General features: G+C 49.8%; 1 protein-coding gene across 11 annotated transcripts in view; it reads left to right on the top strand.

Annotated features, from left to right (window-relative positions):
* The window catches only part of rapgef6 (Rap guanine nucleotide exchange factor (GEF) 6), a 336,552-nt gene extending 324,817 nt beyond the window's left edge, over positions 1-11,735 (top strand). For 5 of the 11 annotated variants that reach the window (XM_068735021.1, XM_068735020.1, XM_068735018.1 and 2 more), the window contains 7 exons: positions 411-568; positions 2,183-2,197; positions 6,000-6,240; positions 8,435-8,602; positions 8,735-8,950; positions 9,809-10,020; positions 10,485-11,217. In XM_068735021.1, the coding sequence (XP_068591122.1) occupies positions 411-568; positions 2,183-2,197; positions 6,000-6,240; positions 8,435-8,602; positions 8,735-8,950; positions 9,809-10,020; positions 10,485-10,693 (1,219 nt within the window). In that variant the 3' untranslated portion in view covers positions 10,694-11,217. Of the gene's footprint in view, positions 1-410; positions 569-2,182; positions 2,198-5,999; positions 6,245-8,434; positions 8,603-8,734; positions 8,951-9,808; positions 10,021-10,484; positions 11,218-11,707 lie in introns of those variants that run through there. The other 6 variants (XM_068735024.1, XM_068735026.1, XM_068735022.1 and 3 more) reach the window with 4 other exon arrangements.
* Positions 11,736-12,500: the final 765 nt, after the last annotated feature.

Here is a 12,500-nt window from a genome sequence, read left to right as displayed (position 1 = left end):
CTCCGTGAATGCTCCTTATCAGCTCCTGCCGACCATGAAACCGCCTCGTTGGATGAGCTTCCGCCGTGTCCACTGCTGCATATTAAAAGACAAAAATACAGCGATATTGATATTTTGTGCGTCGCCATTCTGCAAACAGTGGACATTTTAATCTCCCGAGATGAGCCTCCGCCGTGTTATGAGTTATGATGTGCTCTCGAGATGAAGGAAGAGACACTCATTCTGATATCTGTGCTTAAAACTCATAAAAACGAGCGAGGAAAAAAAAATGTCTACTGCTGCAAAATACAAGCCTCAAATCAATTTTAGAAAGTAGTGTTAGTGTTTGATGGAGCACGTCTAATGCTCCTGTTTCTCTCTGTCTCTGTCTCTCTCTCTCTCCTCTTTGTCTGTCCCTCGTCCCTCCGTAGTGATGGCGGCGTGGGTCAGTCTCAGGACGACAGCATTGTGGGCACCAAGCAGTGTCGGCACAGCGTGGCCATCATGCCCATCCCCGGCAACCTGTCGTCCAGCAGCCCCGACCTGCTGCACCCGGCCACCAGCGTCCTCGACTTCTCCAACCCCGCAGGTAAGGAGGAGCGCTGACCCGGTGAAAGTGAGGGGTCTACCTAAATAGTCCCTTTTATTGCCGGTTGTCCCAGAGGGACAGCGTGTTGACTCTCGTCCTGTCTCTGTCTCTGCGTTCTGAATCCCCAAACCCACCGGCAGCTTTGAAAAGCGTGAAGAAAACGCCAAAAAAATCATAGCAAGAAGCTGTGCAAACAGACATCACCGTCGGATTTTCAACTCTCCCACGGTCTTTGAACACAGCGTGTGTGGCAAACGCTTTAGTCAGGAAGAACAAACAAAGCGAAGCCTTTTGTTGAATTTTGAAATTTTTGAAATTTCACCAAAAAAAAAAAAGACTTTATTCTACACGTCTCATTTGAGATTTCACCCCAAGTAAACATTGTAAACATGAGTTTATGGTCTCAATCTCTAGTTTACAGTCTTCTTCAATACAGCATGATGTTCATTTAGTACATTATGCTCCATTTAGAGTCAAACAGACCATAAAGCAGGGGATGCTTTAGTTCCAAATATGGTCACTTCCGTTCATCGGTGCCAAAAAAAAACCAACAACATGGCGACGGCCATATTCCAAGATGGCGACGGCGAAATCGCCGGAGTCTTCATAACGGCCGCTCACACACTAATGGGCGACGTCGCCACGACTACGTCCTCTTCCTACATACAGTCTGTGGAGTTCCAGAACAACCGGCATCCTTCACACGGAGCAGACACCAGGCTTCTCACACACCCGAAACACGTTACTGGAGCTCTCTAGCATACGTTTACACACCTATTGTCTCTCTCACACACACACACACACACACACACACCACACACACACACACACACACACACACTCACACCCTGGGTCTTTATTTTTTAGGTGCCACAGAGCTGTTTCCGTCTGAAAAAGATTAACCTCCTGGACTATAAGGAGCCCCTGTGGATTTGTGTGTGTGTGTGTGTGTGTGTGTGTGTGTGTTGTTGTTGTGTGTGTGAGATGAAATATTGAGAGAGGAGACATGAAAGAGAAAGTGGAGAGGTGAAATAGAGCGGTAGAGTGAATATAGTTGATTTATTCCACAGGCAATTTGTCAATGAGCACACACACACACACATGCCTGCGTCACATGTGTGTGTGTGTGTGTTGTAGTGGAGCGCACACACACACACACACACACACACACACACACACACACACACACACACACACACACACACAAACTGTGCCACATGAATCATCTGTCATTAGATCAAGTTTCCTACAGGCTTCTCATTAGCTTTGATAGAGGAGGACAGAAACAAACAAATACAGATTCATTTAAAACATTTCATTTGACGATACAAACATTGTTAATATCACAGATTTAATTCTGCTTCATTTACATATCCGTCTCTGTGAAGTTTTACTCTCTTTCTATTCCTCCCTCTCTCTCTCTCTCTCTCTCTCTCTCTCTCTCTCTCTCTCTCTCTCTCTCTCTCTCTCTCTCTCTCCTCTTCTGTCTCCCTCTCCTGCGTCTCTTTGCTGTGATTTTAAACACATGTTGTCGCGTAGAAACGATGAGTCAGACGTTTCCTCTATGCTCCTCCCACTCACTGTGTTTTCTCTCCTCCTCTCTGCTGCCCAAAGCCCTGGGACTCTACTGTAAGTATACAGAAGGCCTCTGTGCGCACACACACACACACACACACACACACACACACACACACACACTTTATCCTGTTAATCCACACTCTGCATCCTTCAGGCTCCCGGCTGCTCAAGCAGCAGCGCATTTCAAACAGCGAAGTTAATGTACCTGTGAATATCAGCCGGCGCCAGCAGGTACAGAGCCGAGAGCCGCAGGCTGCTGTCAATCAAACCCAGAGCGAAGGAGAACCGGGCTCCTCTCGAGGTCCTGTGGATCTGTGGACTTTTATCACAAGAGTAAAGCTTGAGCTTGAGTCAGGCTCTGGCTGCAGGGACGCAACGCGTTCGTCGGAGACATTCGTTGTTGGCTTGAAGGGGATTTGTGACAATAATACAAGCAAAAACATTGTTTTTAATCTATCATACTTAATTAACGCGTCTTCTTTCAGACTGGTGGAAAGAAAACATCTCAAATACACATTTAGGTGTTTATTTCACTACTTTGTCTGTTTGTATCTGTAGATTCTCCTAAATTTACCAAAGGTTACCATCAGATAATGCCTCATTTGCATATTTAAACATAACATTTCCTCTCAGCACCTCCTCCCGCCCTCCTCTACTCCGCGCTCCTCTCGGCACCTCCTCCCCGCCCTCCTCTACTCCACGCTCCTCTCTGCACCTCCTCCCCGCCCTCCTCTACTCCACGCTCCTCTCTGCACCTCCTCCCCACGCTCCTCTTGGCACCTTCTCCCCGCCCTCCTCTACTCCACGCTCACTCTCGGCACCTCCTCCCCACCCTCCTTTACTCTGCGCTCCTCTCGGCACCTCCTCCCCACCCTCCTCTACTCCGCGCTCCCTCTCGGCACCTCCTCCCCGCCCTCCTCTACCGCGCTCCTCTCAACACCTCCTCCCCACACTCCTTTACTCCGCGCTCCTCTATTCCACGCCCCCCTCGGTACCTCCTCCCCACGCTCCTCCTCGGCACCTCCTCCCCGCCCTCCTCTCGGCACCTCCTCCTCACGCTCCTCTCGGCACCTCCTCCCCGCCCTCCTCTCAGCACCTCCTCCTCACGCTCCTCTCGGCAACCTCCTCCCGCCCTCCTCTCGGCATCTCCTCCCCGCCCTCCTCTACTCCACGCTCCTCTCGGCACCTCCTCCCCGCCCTCCTCTACTCCACGCTCCTCTCGGCACCTCCTCCCCACCCTCCTCTACTCCGCGCTCCTCTCGGCACCTCCTCCCCGCCTTCCTCTACTCCGCGCTCCTCTCGGCACCTCCTCCCCGCCCTCCTTTAATCCTCGCTCCTCTCAACACCTCCTCCCCACACTCCTTTACTCCGCGCTCCTCTATTCCACGCCCCCCTCGGTACCCTCCTCCCCACGCTCCTCTCGGCACCTCCTCCCCGCCCTCCTCTCAGCACCTCCTCCTCACGCTCCTCTCGGCACCTCCTCCCCGCCCTCCTCTCAGCACCTCCTCCTCACGCTCCTCTCGGCACCTCTCCCCGCCCTCCTCTCGGCATCTCCTCCCGCCCTCCTCTACTCCACGCTCCTCCTCGGCACCTCCTCCCACGCTCCTCTCTGCACCTCTTCCCCGCCCTCCTTCCTCCACGCTCCTCTCGGCACCTCCTCCCTGCCCTCCTCTACTCCACGCTCCTCTCGGCACCTCCTCCCCGCCCTCCTCTACTCCACGCTCCTCTACTCCACGCTCCTCTCGGCACCTCCTCCCCACGCTCCTCTCGGCACCTCCTCCCCGCCCTCCTCTACTCCACGCTCCTCTCGGCACCTCCTCCCCGCCCTCCTCTACTCCACGCTCCTCTTGGCACCTCCTCCCCGCCCTCCTTTCACGTGTGATTTATAGCCTTTCTGACGGTATGATGGAGCGACCGGGAAAAAGCTTTGGCAACAGTCGAGAGGGGGAGGAGGAGGAGGAGGAGGAGGAGGAGGAAGCATGTAGCCTCTCTTATGCAGAGTTTGCATAAAAGAACCAGAAGACTGTACATGAATCCTGTTTGGCTTCAGGCGTTGAGTAACCATGACGATGAATGACAACTTATTAATGATGACAATCGATTCCCTCGCAGCTCGTCCAGAGGATTAAACACGATTAACCCCCCCCCCCCCCCCCCCCCCCCCCACACACACACACACACACACACACACACACACAGGCCAGCTATTACAGCCGAGGGCCTCCCACACTCTGCATCACAAATCACAGCTAATGAGACTCTGAGCGTTTTCGCCTCATAAACACGGTGAGCTCAGACCTCGAGGAGGGAGAGACGCTCACTTATTACTCTGAAGGATCTCCGTGTTTCTAGGAACCACGTGTTGGGCCTCCTCGTCTCCTCGCCTCCTCGTCTCCTCCTGCAGTCACGGAGAGCTCTCGTAACGTCACACGCGGTTGTAATCGATAAGCTAGAGAGGCTGGTGTAGAGAGGCGCTCATAAGCTGGCGTAAGCTGGCGTCGGTTCAAAATGATCATTTAACAGTTTGTTTGTGTTCCTGTCTAAAATGGCTTATGCAGGAAAAAGAAACATCAGTCAAACACACCTTTTATATATATATATATATATATATATTTATATATGTTTATATATGTTTTTTCCGAGTTAATGTCGTTGAACCGGACCTCGTGTAGCGACTCATTGTTTTAAAAGCTGCCCGGCGACTAATGAGCCGCAGCCTCTTCCTCAACTCAAACACGGGGATCTGTAATGCAGCGGGGGGGGGGGGGGGGGGGGGTCCATTATTTAACACTCCAGCATGCAGGCTTTTATTTTGTGTGTGTGTGTGTGTGTGTGTGTGTGTGTCATCACTGTGAGAGACGATGCAGTTTGATTGTTTCTTTATGAATTATTCAATTTTTTTTTTTTTTTTTTTTTTGCATTCACTGCTCTTAAGTAGTGCATTACATCATGTGCTTCACAAGTCTTTAATATAAAAAGTGTAAATAATTTAGTTAATATAAGCCTGTAGGGGATTCAAGGATCATCCATCGTCTTTGGTTTGCAGTCGTACTCCTTTTTCTACCCGTGTTCCTGTATTATTTTTTTTTGTATTTGGATCAGGAGGAACGTAATCAGCTGCAACGAAACAATTCTCTTGGGATATAATGTAGCCGACATCTTAACGTAAAAAAGAGTTCTACATCGGGGGAAACACCGACCGCCTGACAGTCGCTGACTATCTTATGTTTCCTGCTGCCGGACGTTATCCAGGAGCATGCTGGGTAGTGGAGCAGCCCTGATCCGGTCCTAGCTTAGCTTCCATTTCCGACTCTTCTCCTGGGGCGTTTGTGTCCGCCGGTTCTGGTCCGGTGATCGTCTCGACGGTCCGATCCACCCGCGCTTCCTTCCTCTCTCTCTCTCTCTCTCTCTCTTGTCGTAGACCGATGCGTCGGTTGGGCTGAACGGTGGGATCAACTTAACCATTGGTCTATGTAAGCGCTGTGTGTCTTTGGATCTTGGCCCGTTTGGGTTCACACCAAAGACGTTTTTTGGCAGGAGGAGCAGCGAGCTCAGCGGATCTGCTCGGAGGACTCGTTGCCTGATAATATAATAAACATAAAATATGGAAACCAGAACCTGCTAGCGTTCCTTTTTAAACCCCGGGCACAGCCCGCATTTCATTACGGACACATTATTGGTGCATTACTCGGGACAAAGATGCCAAAAGTCACAAAACTGCTCTTGGATCACTGTTTCATTGTGTCGTCGGCCTTCATTACGTTCCCTTTAAATTGCGTTATTGGCGGCGTCGGCCTCCACCTCCACTGTAACCATCGAACTCATCCCCTGATCCGCTCCGCTCCTCTTTCAGACATCCCGGACCAGGTGATCCGGGTGTTCAAGGCCGACCAGCAGAGCTGCTACATCATCATCAGCAAGGACACCACCGCCAAGGACGTGGTCGCCCACGCCGTCAACGAGTTCGGCCTCCTCCCGGCGCCCGAGACCTACTCCCTGTGCGAGGTGTCCGTGAGCCCGGAGGAAGTGATAAAACAGCGGCGTCTGCCGGACCAGCTCTCCAAACTGGCCGATCGCATTCAGCTCAACGGCAGGTAGGGAAAAACCCACGGTAACCACGGGAACCACGCCTCTCTAAGAAGGGCGTTCCTGAACCAAGGGTTGGTTGTAAAGGTGAACGGGCTGAATGTGAAGACGCTTTAGCCTCAGGGAGTGGTTGTGAGCTTCTGCCTTTGCAACTTCAAGTGTCAATTACTGACACAGTAGTAGTGATACTGCAAATATATCGATGATGCAATGCTTTGTTCAGGGCGCCATGGCTCAATCACCTCCTTCAGAGGTTTCAAAAGACGTTTTTTGTTTGCCACTTTATTAAAGGACACAAGGCAACGAAAAACAAGGATGCTTTTGATCAACCGGAAGGCGGCAGGATGTGGTTGGTTGAGGAAGCACGTTAGTCAAAGAGGCACGTGTTTACCGCAGACCCACTGTGGAAATGTTTCGGGACGAAGAGCAGCCGGGAAGCCAAATTTGAGACAATTTTGAGAGTTTTTGTGCAGACCAAGCGTCGTTGTCCAAGTTCCAAAGACGCCACGGACTCGAAGCACAGAATCCTGACACTTTCCCTTTTTTTTACATTACATTACATTACATTACATTTCGGTCATTTATCAGACGCTTTTATCCAAAGCGACGTACAATTCAGTATCTATCTGCACACCGTAGACGCAGCTACGGGAGACATTTTGGGGTTAAGTATCTTTGCTCAAGGACACATTGACACGAGACTAGCGGAGCCGGGGATCGAACCGCCGACCCTCTGATTGAAAGGGTTTTCAATCAGGGAACATTTTCTGGGCTCGGTTCAAATTCTCACTACTTTGTACGTGGCGTGAGCTTTATTCTGGACGAAGAAATACGGCACGTCTTTCCCAAATCAAGAAGACGTCGCGCCGCGCTAAAAGCTGCTAGCCTGACAGTTGTGAGCGCTGACGGTAGCCGTGTTTGACGAATACGTTCATTATAATCATTTTTGGGGGAGTGGCTGTAGAAGGGACACTTTTTTTTTTTTTGGAGCTAAAGCGTAGCGTCCTCCTGCTAGTTTCTCATTTTGAAACTTCCACTTTTCTTGTGGACACAACCTTCAGGTAGGAAACACTTTGCCTCATTGCCAGTATGTTTTGGGTTTTTTTTTTTGTCTTGGTGTCTCTCCCAGTCTGGCGCATCACTGTGCCGTCTCGCTGCCAGACACATTCCCCGTTTAAGGCCAAAGTTAGTGGAACATGAAGGATAATTGAACCGCGGCCGTAAAAAAAAAAAAAAGTCTGCTTCAAAAAAAAAAAAAAAAAAAAACGGCTTCTCCGTCTTCCCGGCTCTCTCCTCGTCTCCTGCGGTCCCTCGTCGGTCCTCTCTCTCTCTCTCTCTCTCCCAACTAGGTAACATGAATATTTCATCCTCTGTCGGGGGCGGAGGCCTTCCGGAATAATTCATCCGCACACACGGAGATATCGACGCAGACGCAGCCGGCGTATCTCTGCATGCAGATTAAAGCGCCTTTACACACCCGCACGCATTCTATTTACATGCATAGATTCACAGAGACTTGTTACCAAGAAACAGGAAAGCACACACACACACACACACATACACACACACTCACACACACACTCGGAGGACACTCGTGGCAACGGCGTCCCTGTGTTGTTGATGGATGGCTGAGCTGCAGCGAAAAACAAATTGCCGCACCGTGATGTCGCCTGGGAGAGCAGAAAAAAAAAAGGATGGTTTGCAAGGCAGAGGAATGAACAAGCAGCACCTATAGATCGCTGCTCTGTCTAATGCTTTACCGTCCTCTCATCTCACCTCACTCACGTCTCTGTCAGTGTTTGTACATGACAACATGTCCAGTGCGTGGTGCAGAGTCAGCAGGAGGTCTGTGTTTGTGTATTCAGCTCCGTGGATTTATTTATCAGGAGCAGTCAAGGCTGCAAAGTGTCTTAAGCTGCATTCTCTCTAGTGTCCACCAGGGGGCGACTCCTCTGGTCGTATAGAAGTCTAGTCTAAAATGACTCTACTTCTCTCTTGATTTATTCCCTCAGTAAACATTGTAAACATGAGTTTATGGTCTCAATCTCTAGTTTCAGGTCTTCTTAAACACGGCATGATGTATATAAAACATTTTTTAGATTAGAAAATAACTTAAAATGTAGTTTCTTAACGCCTTCATTGCTTAAAATATAGTTTTCTCGAGTCTGACTCCTCCCCCTCCTCCCCCTCCTCCTCCTCCAGGTACTACCTGAAGAACAACATGGAGACGGAGACGTTGTGCTCGGACGAGGACGCTCAAGACCTCCTCAGAGAGAGCCAGATCTCTCTGCTGCAGCTCAGCACCATGGAGGTCGCTGCCCAGCTCTCCATGAGAGACTTCGAGCTCTTCAGGAACATCGAGTCCACAGAGTACGTTTGACCTTTTTAACCGGCCGACGACCCGCAATAACTCTCATGAGATATATATATATATATATATATATACAGTATATATATATATATATATATATATATTCTAACTTCCTTGTCGTGGTTCACCAGGTACGTGGACGACTTGTTCAAACTGGACTCGTCGGTGGGAAGTGGAAACCTGAAGCAGTTCGAGGAGGTGATAAACCAGGAGACCTTCTGGGTCGCCACCGAGATCCTGAAGGAGCCCAACGCCCTGAAGAGGATGAAGACCATCAAGCACTTCATCAAGATCGCCCTGCACTGCAGAGAGTGCAAGAACTTCAACTCCATGTTCGCCATCATCAGGTGGGCTCAATACTGTTTCATCGATTTCCTCGGTTTAGTTCTTCTTGTTCAAGTGGTGACAGCGAGCATCTACTCCCCCCCCCCCCCCCCCCCCCCCCTTCTCCCACCAGCTGACTGAACCAGCCCTGATTATTCCCCCCAAAACCACACAGACTCTAGCAACACTGTGGGGTTAGAAATAAGCGTCCCACAGCAACGGTTACACTTATCATTTGTAGCTGTTTGCTAATCCCCTCTGGCTTCAGATGGCTGTTAGACTGAGCTATTTATATATATATATATTTATATATTTATATATATATATATATATATATTTATATATATATATATATATATATATATATATATATATATATATATATATATATATATATATATATATATATATATATATATATATATATATATAAAAGAGAGAGAGACCAAAACCACCCGGTTACTCGGCTCGCTGCCGTAGAAGTCGCTTCAGAACAGAAGTGTCCGACCCGTGACCCTCAACACTCCTCCTCGCGGCGGGACGTCTTCTGCACATATGGCTCTCTGATGCATAACCTGCCCGCTGATGGGGGGGGGGGGGGCACGGCTGCTGCACTGTGTGTGTGTGTGTGTGTGTGTGTGTGTGTGTGTGTGTGTGTGTGTGTGTGTGTGTGAGAGACACACACACACACACACACACCCTGCTGAAATACAGAGCACCTAATAAAGAGAGAATCAAGGACAGGAGTTCGGGAAATAACACAAATAATATTCACAGAAAGGTTGTTATTATCATATTATCTGTCAAACCACATCATGCACACTAAAACCAACCTCCTTCTCCTCCCTCTACCCCCCCCCCCCCCCTCCCTCGTCTCGTAGCGGCCTGAACTTGGCGCCGGTGGCTCGGCTGCGCAGCTCGTGGGAGAAGCTGCCCAGCAAGTACGAGAAGCTGTTCGGGGACCTGCAGGACGTGTTCGACCCGTCCAGGAACATGGCCAAGTACCGCAACGTCCTGAGCAGCCAGAGCATGCAGCCGCCCATCATCCCGCTGTTCCCCGTGGTCAAGAAGGACCTCACCTTCCTACACGAAGGTAGACGGGGGGAACCCAGAGGCTACGTCTACTTACATTCAACGCCATTGAGGCCCTTGTTTCTGGACATGTCATTCTGCTCGGTCTAAGGTCTCCTACTTCCTCTGTGCTGCGTCTAAAGGTTCAATTTCAGTCTCACTCAGGAGGTTTACTTCTGCTAAAGGCTTCCCCATCTTGACTTAGGGTGTCTGTGTGGCGGGTTAGGGTTAGGGCACGGCCACACAGAGAAAGTTTTCCCTAATTGTGCAAGTTGCCCCAAAAAAAAAAAAAAAAAAAGTCTCAGCATGACTGAATATGAAAGACCACTTTGATCTTCCAGACAAGAAGAAGGAGACCAGAACAAAGAGGTTTTTTTTACTTTGAGGATTCGACACAGAAATATCTCCGCAAATGTCCCCAAAAAACACCCACCTCCACCTCCTCCTCCTCCACGCGTGACTCCTCCTCTCTCTCTCTCTCTTTAGGCAACGACTCCAGCGTCGACGGCCTCGTGAACTTTGAGAAGCTGCGGATGATCGCCAAGGAGATCAGACACGTGGTGCGTCTGACCTCGGCCAACATGGACCCGGCCCTGATGTTCAGACAGAGGTCGGTTGTTGTTCCTTCTCAGCGTCTCTCTTCATGCGGAGGCTTTAAAGGGACAGTTCACCCCACAATCGACTTCTCTCTGTAGTGCTTTGATCAGATCTAGAGTGTTCCGGTGTGAGTTGCAGATGTCTGCCTCCTCTTCAATATATAACGGGACTATTTGGGAACTCGGTTCGCGGTGCGTAAATCACCAGCCAGTGTCCAGAAATGGTGAACTGGTTACTGAAGATGAGCAGCATGACTTTTGTTGTGAGCAGTTTCATGGAGGAACTGGTTTTTAAACCATAGTTCAATTTATCACAGTAAGGCTTGTGGCTTGTTTTGAGTAACCATGTCATGACTTCTGGAAAGAGACGCTGATGTCGAATGTGTCATCTGTACGGCTGGGATCTTCAAAACTCACACCAAAACAATCTAGATTGATTTAAGTAAAGCGGTACAGGTGAGAGGAGCAGATCTTTGTTTTTGGGTGAACTGTTCCTTTAATTAACGATATCACACAAGTGTCTCATCCAAATATGTTAATTTAGCCAAGAAGACGGAGATCTTTAGAGGCTAATGTCATGGAAATGTCAATTTTTTTAGGTTTTTTTTAAAAAGAAAATGTATCAAGGTGTATCTTTGAAACTGACGGGGGGGGGGGGGGGGCACTACACCACCACGTACCTCCACCAGCCCACCTGGATCCTTCACCCACAGGATCACAGACCCACACCCACTTCCTGGGGTCGTTGGCACGGGGGCCAGGTGGAGGTGGAGGTGTTGGTCCGCCCCCCTGCAGACACTCCCCTCGTGCTCCAGGCTCAGGATGCTCTCATGGGGCTCTATGTGATGGGGGGGGGGGGGGGTTCTTTTTCACGATGGGTTTTCTTTCACGACACACACACACACACACACACACACACACACACGCTCTCTCTTCAGGTTGATATGGGGAGATGTCATACGTCTGGTGTCCTCCCATCTCCGATCATTTCCTGTTTGTCTGTGGTGGCATGACCTCGACATAGTCTTGTCCCCACCCCCACCCCCCCTCAAACCCCGCCCCCCTGAACTTGTCTTTAAGTCACGCTTCAATCTTCACACCTCTTGCTTGCAGGAAGAAGAGGTGGAAGAGTTTAGGGTAAGTTTGTCCTGGAACTCCTTTCATCCTGTTTCGGCCTGGACCAGCAGAGATCTCAGTCCTAACCCTGCATCCCCCCAAACCCCCCCCCCCCCCCCACCCCCCACCCCACCCACCAACACTATAAACTCCGCATGCCCCCCCCCTCCTTCATTTTTATACTTTGTGTCCGCCTGTGCTTGTGTGTGATTAACCCTTCCATTTGCAGCGCCCATTCACCTGAACCCAAACTGAAGTCCACCATTGAACCCCCCCCCCCCCCCCCCCCCCCCCTCCTCATCGTTTGCCCTGTTCATCCCGGTGTGTTTGAGTCATACGGTAGCTTGAAATAATACCCAGGTTCTAGACACGCCCACTTCCTGTTGATGTGAGTAGGAAGTAAAGAAGATTATTTCAAATTTTACGATTTCTCACGGTTTCGTTCAATTAAAGTACATTTGAAGGTCTTCTAGTCCCAGAAGAGCCTTTTACGCTACGCTACAAAGCGCTAGCAGCTAGCAGCTCTAAGCACTAGCGGCTCTCCGAGGCGCTGGCCTCGTCACTCGGAGGAGAGGCGAGAGACATTTTTGCGGTCTCATTGTTACCTCATGTCCGGAGCACCGGACTCATAAAGTTGATCTGAAAAGCGACGGGACTCTCCGAGATGTTTCCCTAGAAACTAGCCCCTCCAGCGAACCTGGAGAACTATTTTCAGACGCTGTTTGACTCTCTTCATGTTTCTGCATCCCGGCATACTATTCCCCATATCCAATCTTGTGCATCTTTTTTT

The sequence above is a fragment of the Cebidichthys violaceus genome, unplaced genomic scaffold (genome assembly GCF_023349555.1).
Source record: "Cebidichthys violaceus isolate CVI_PGR_0920_01 unplaced genomic scaffold, fCebVio1.0.p SCAF_69, whole genome shotgun sequence".
NCBI lineage: Eukaryota > Metazoa > Chordata > Actinopteri > Perciformes > Stichaeidae > Cebidichthys > Cebidichthys violaceus.
The sequence above is the reverse complement of the archived record's forward strand: the minus strand, read 5'-3'. Positions and strand labels throughout refer to the sequence as shown.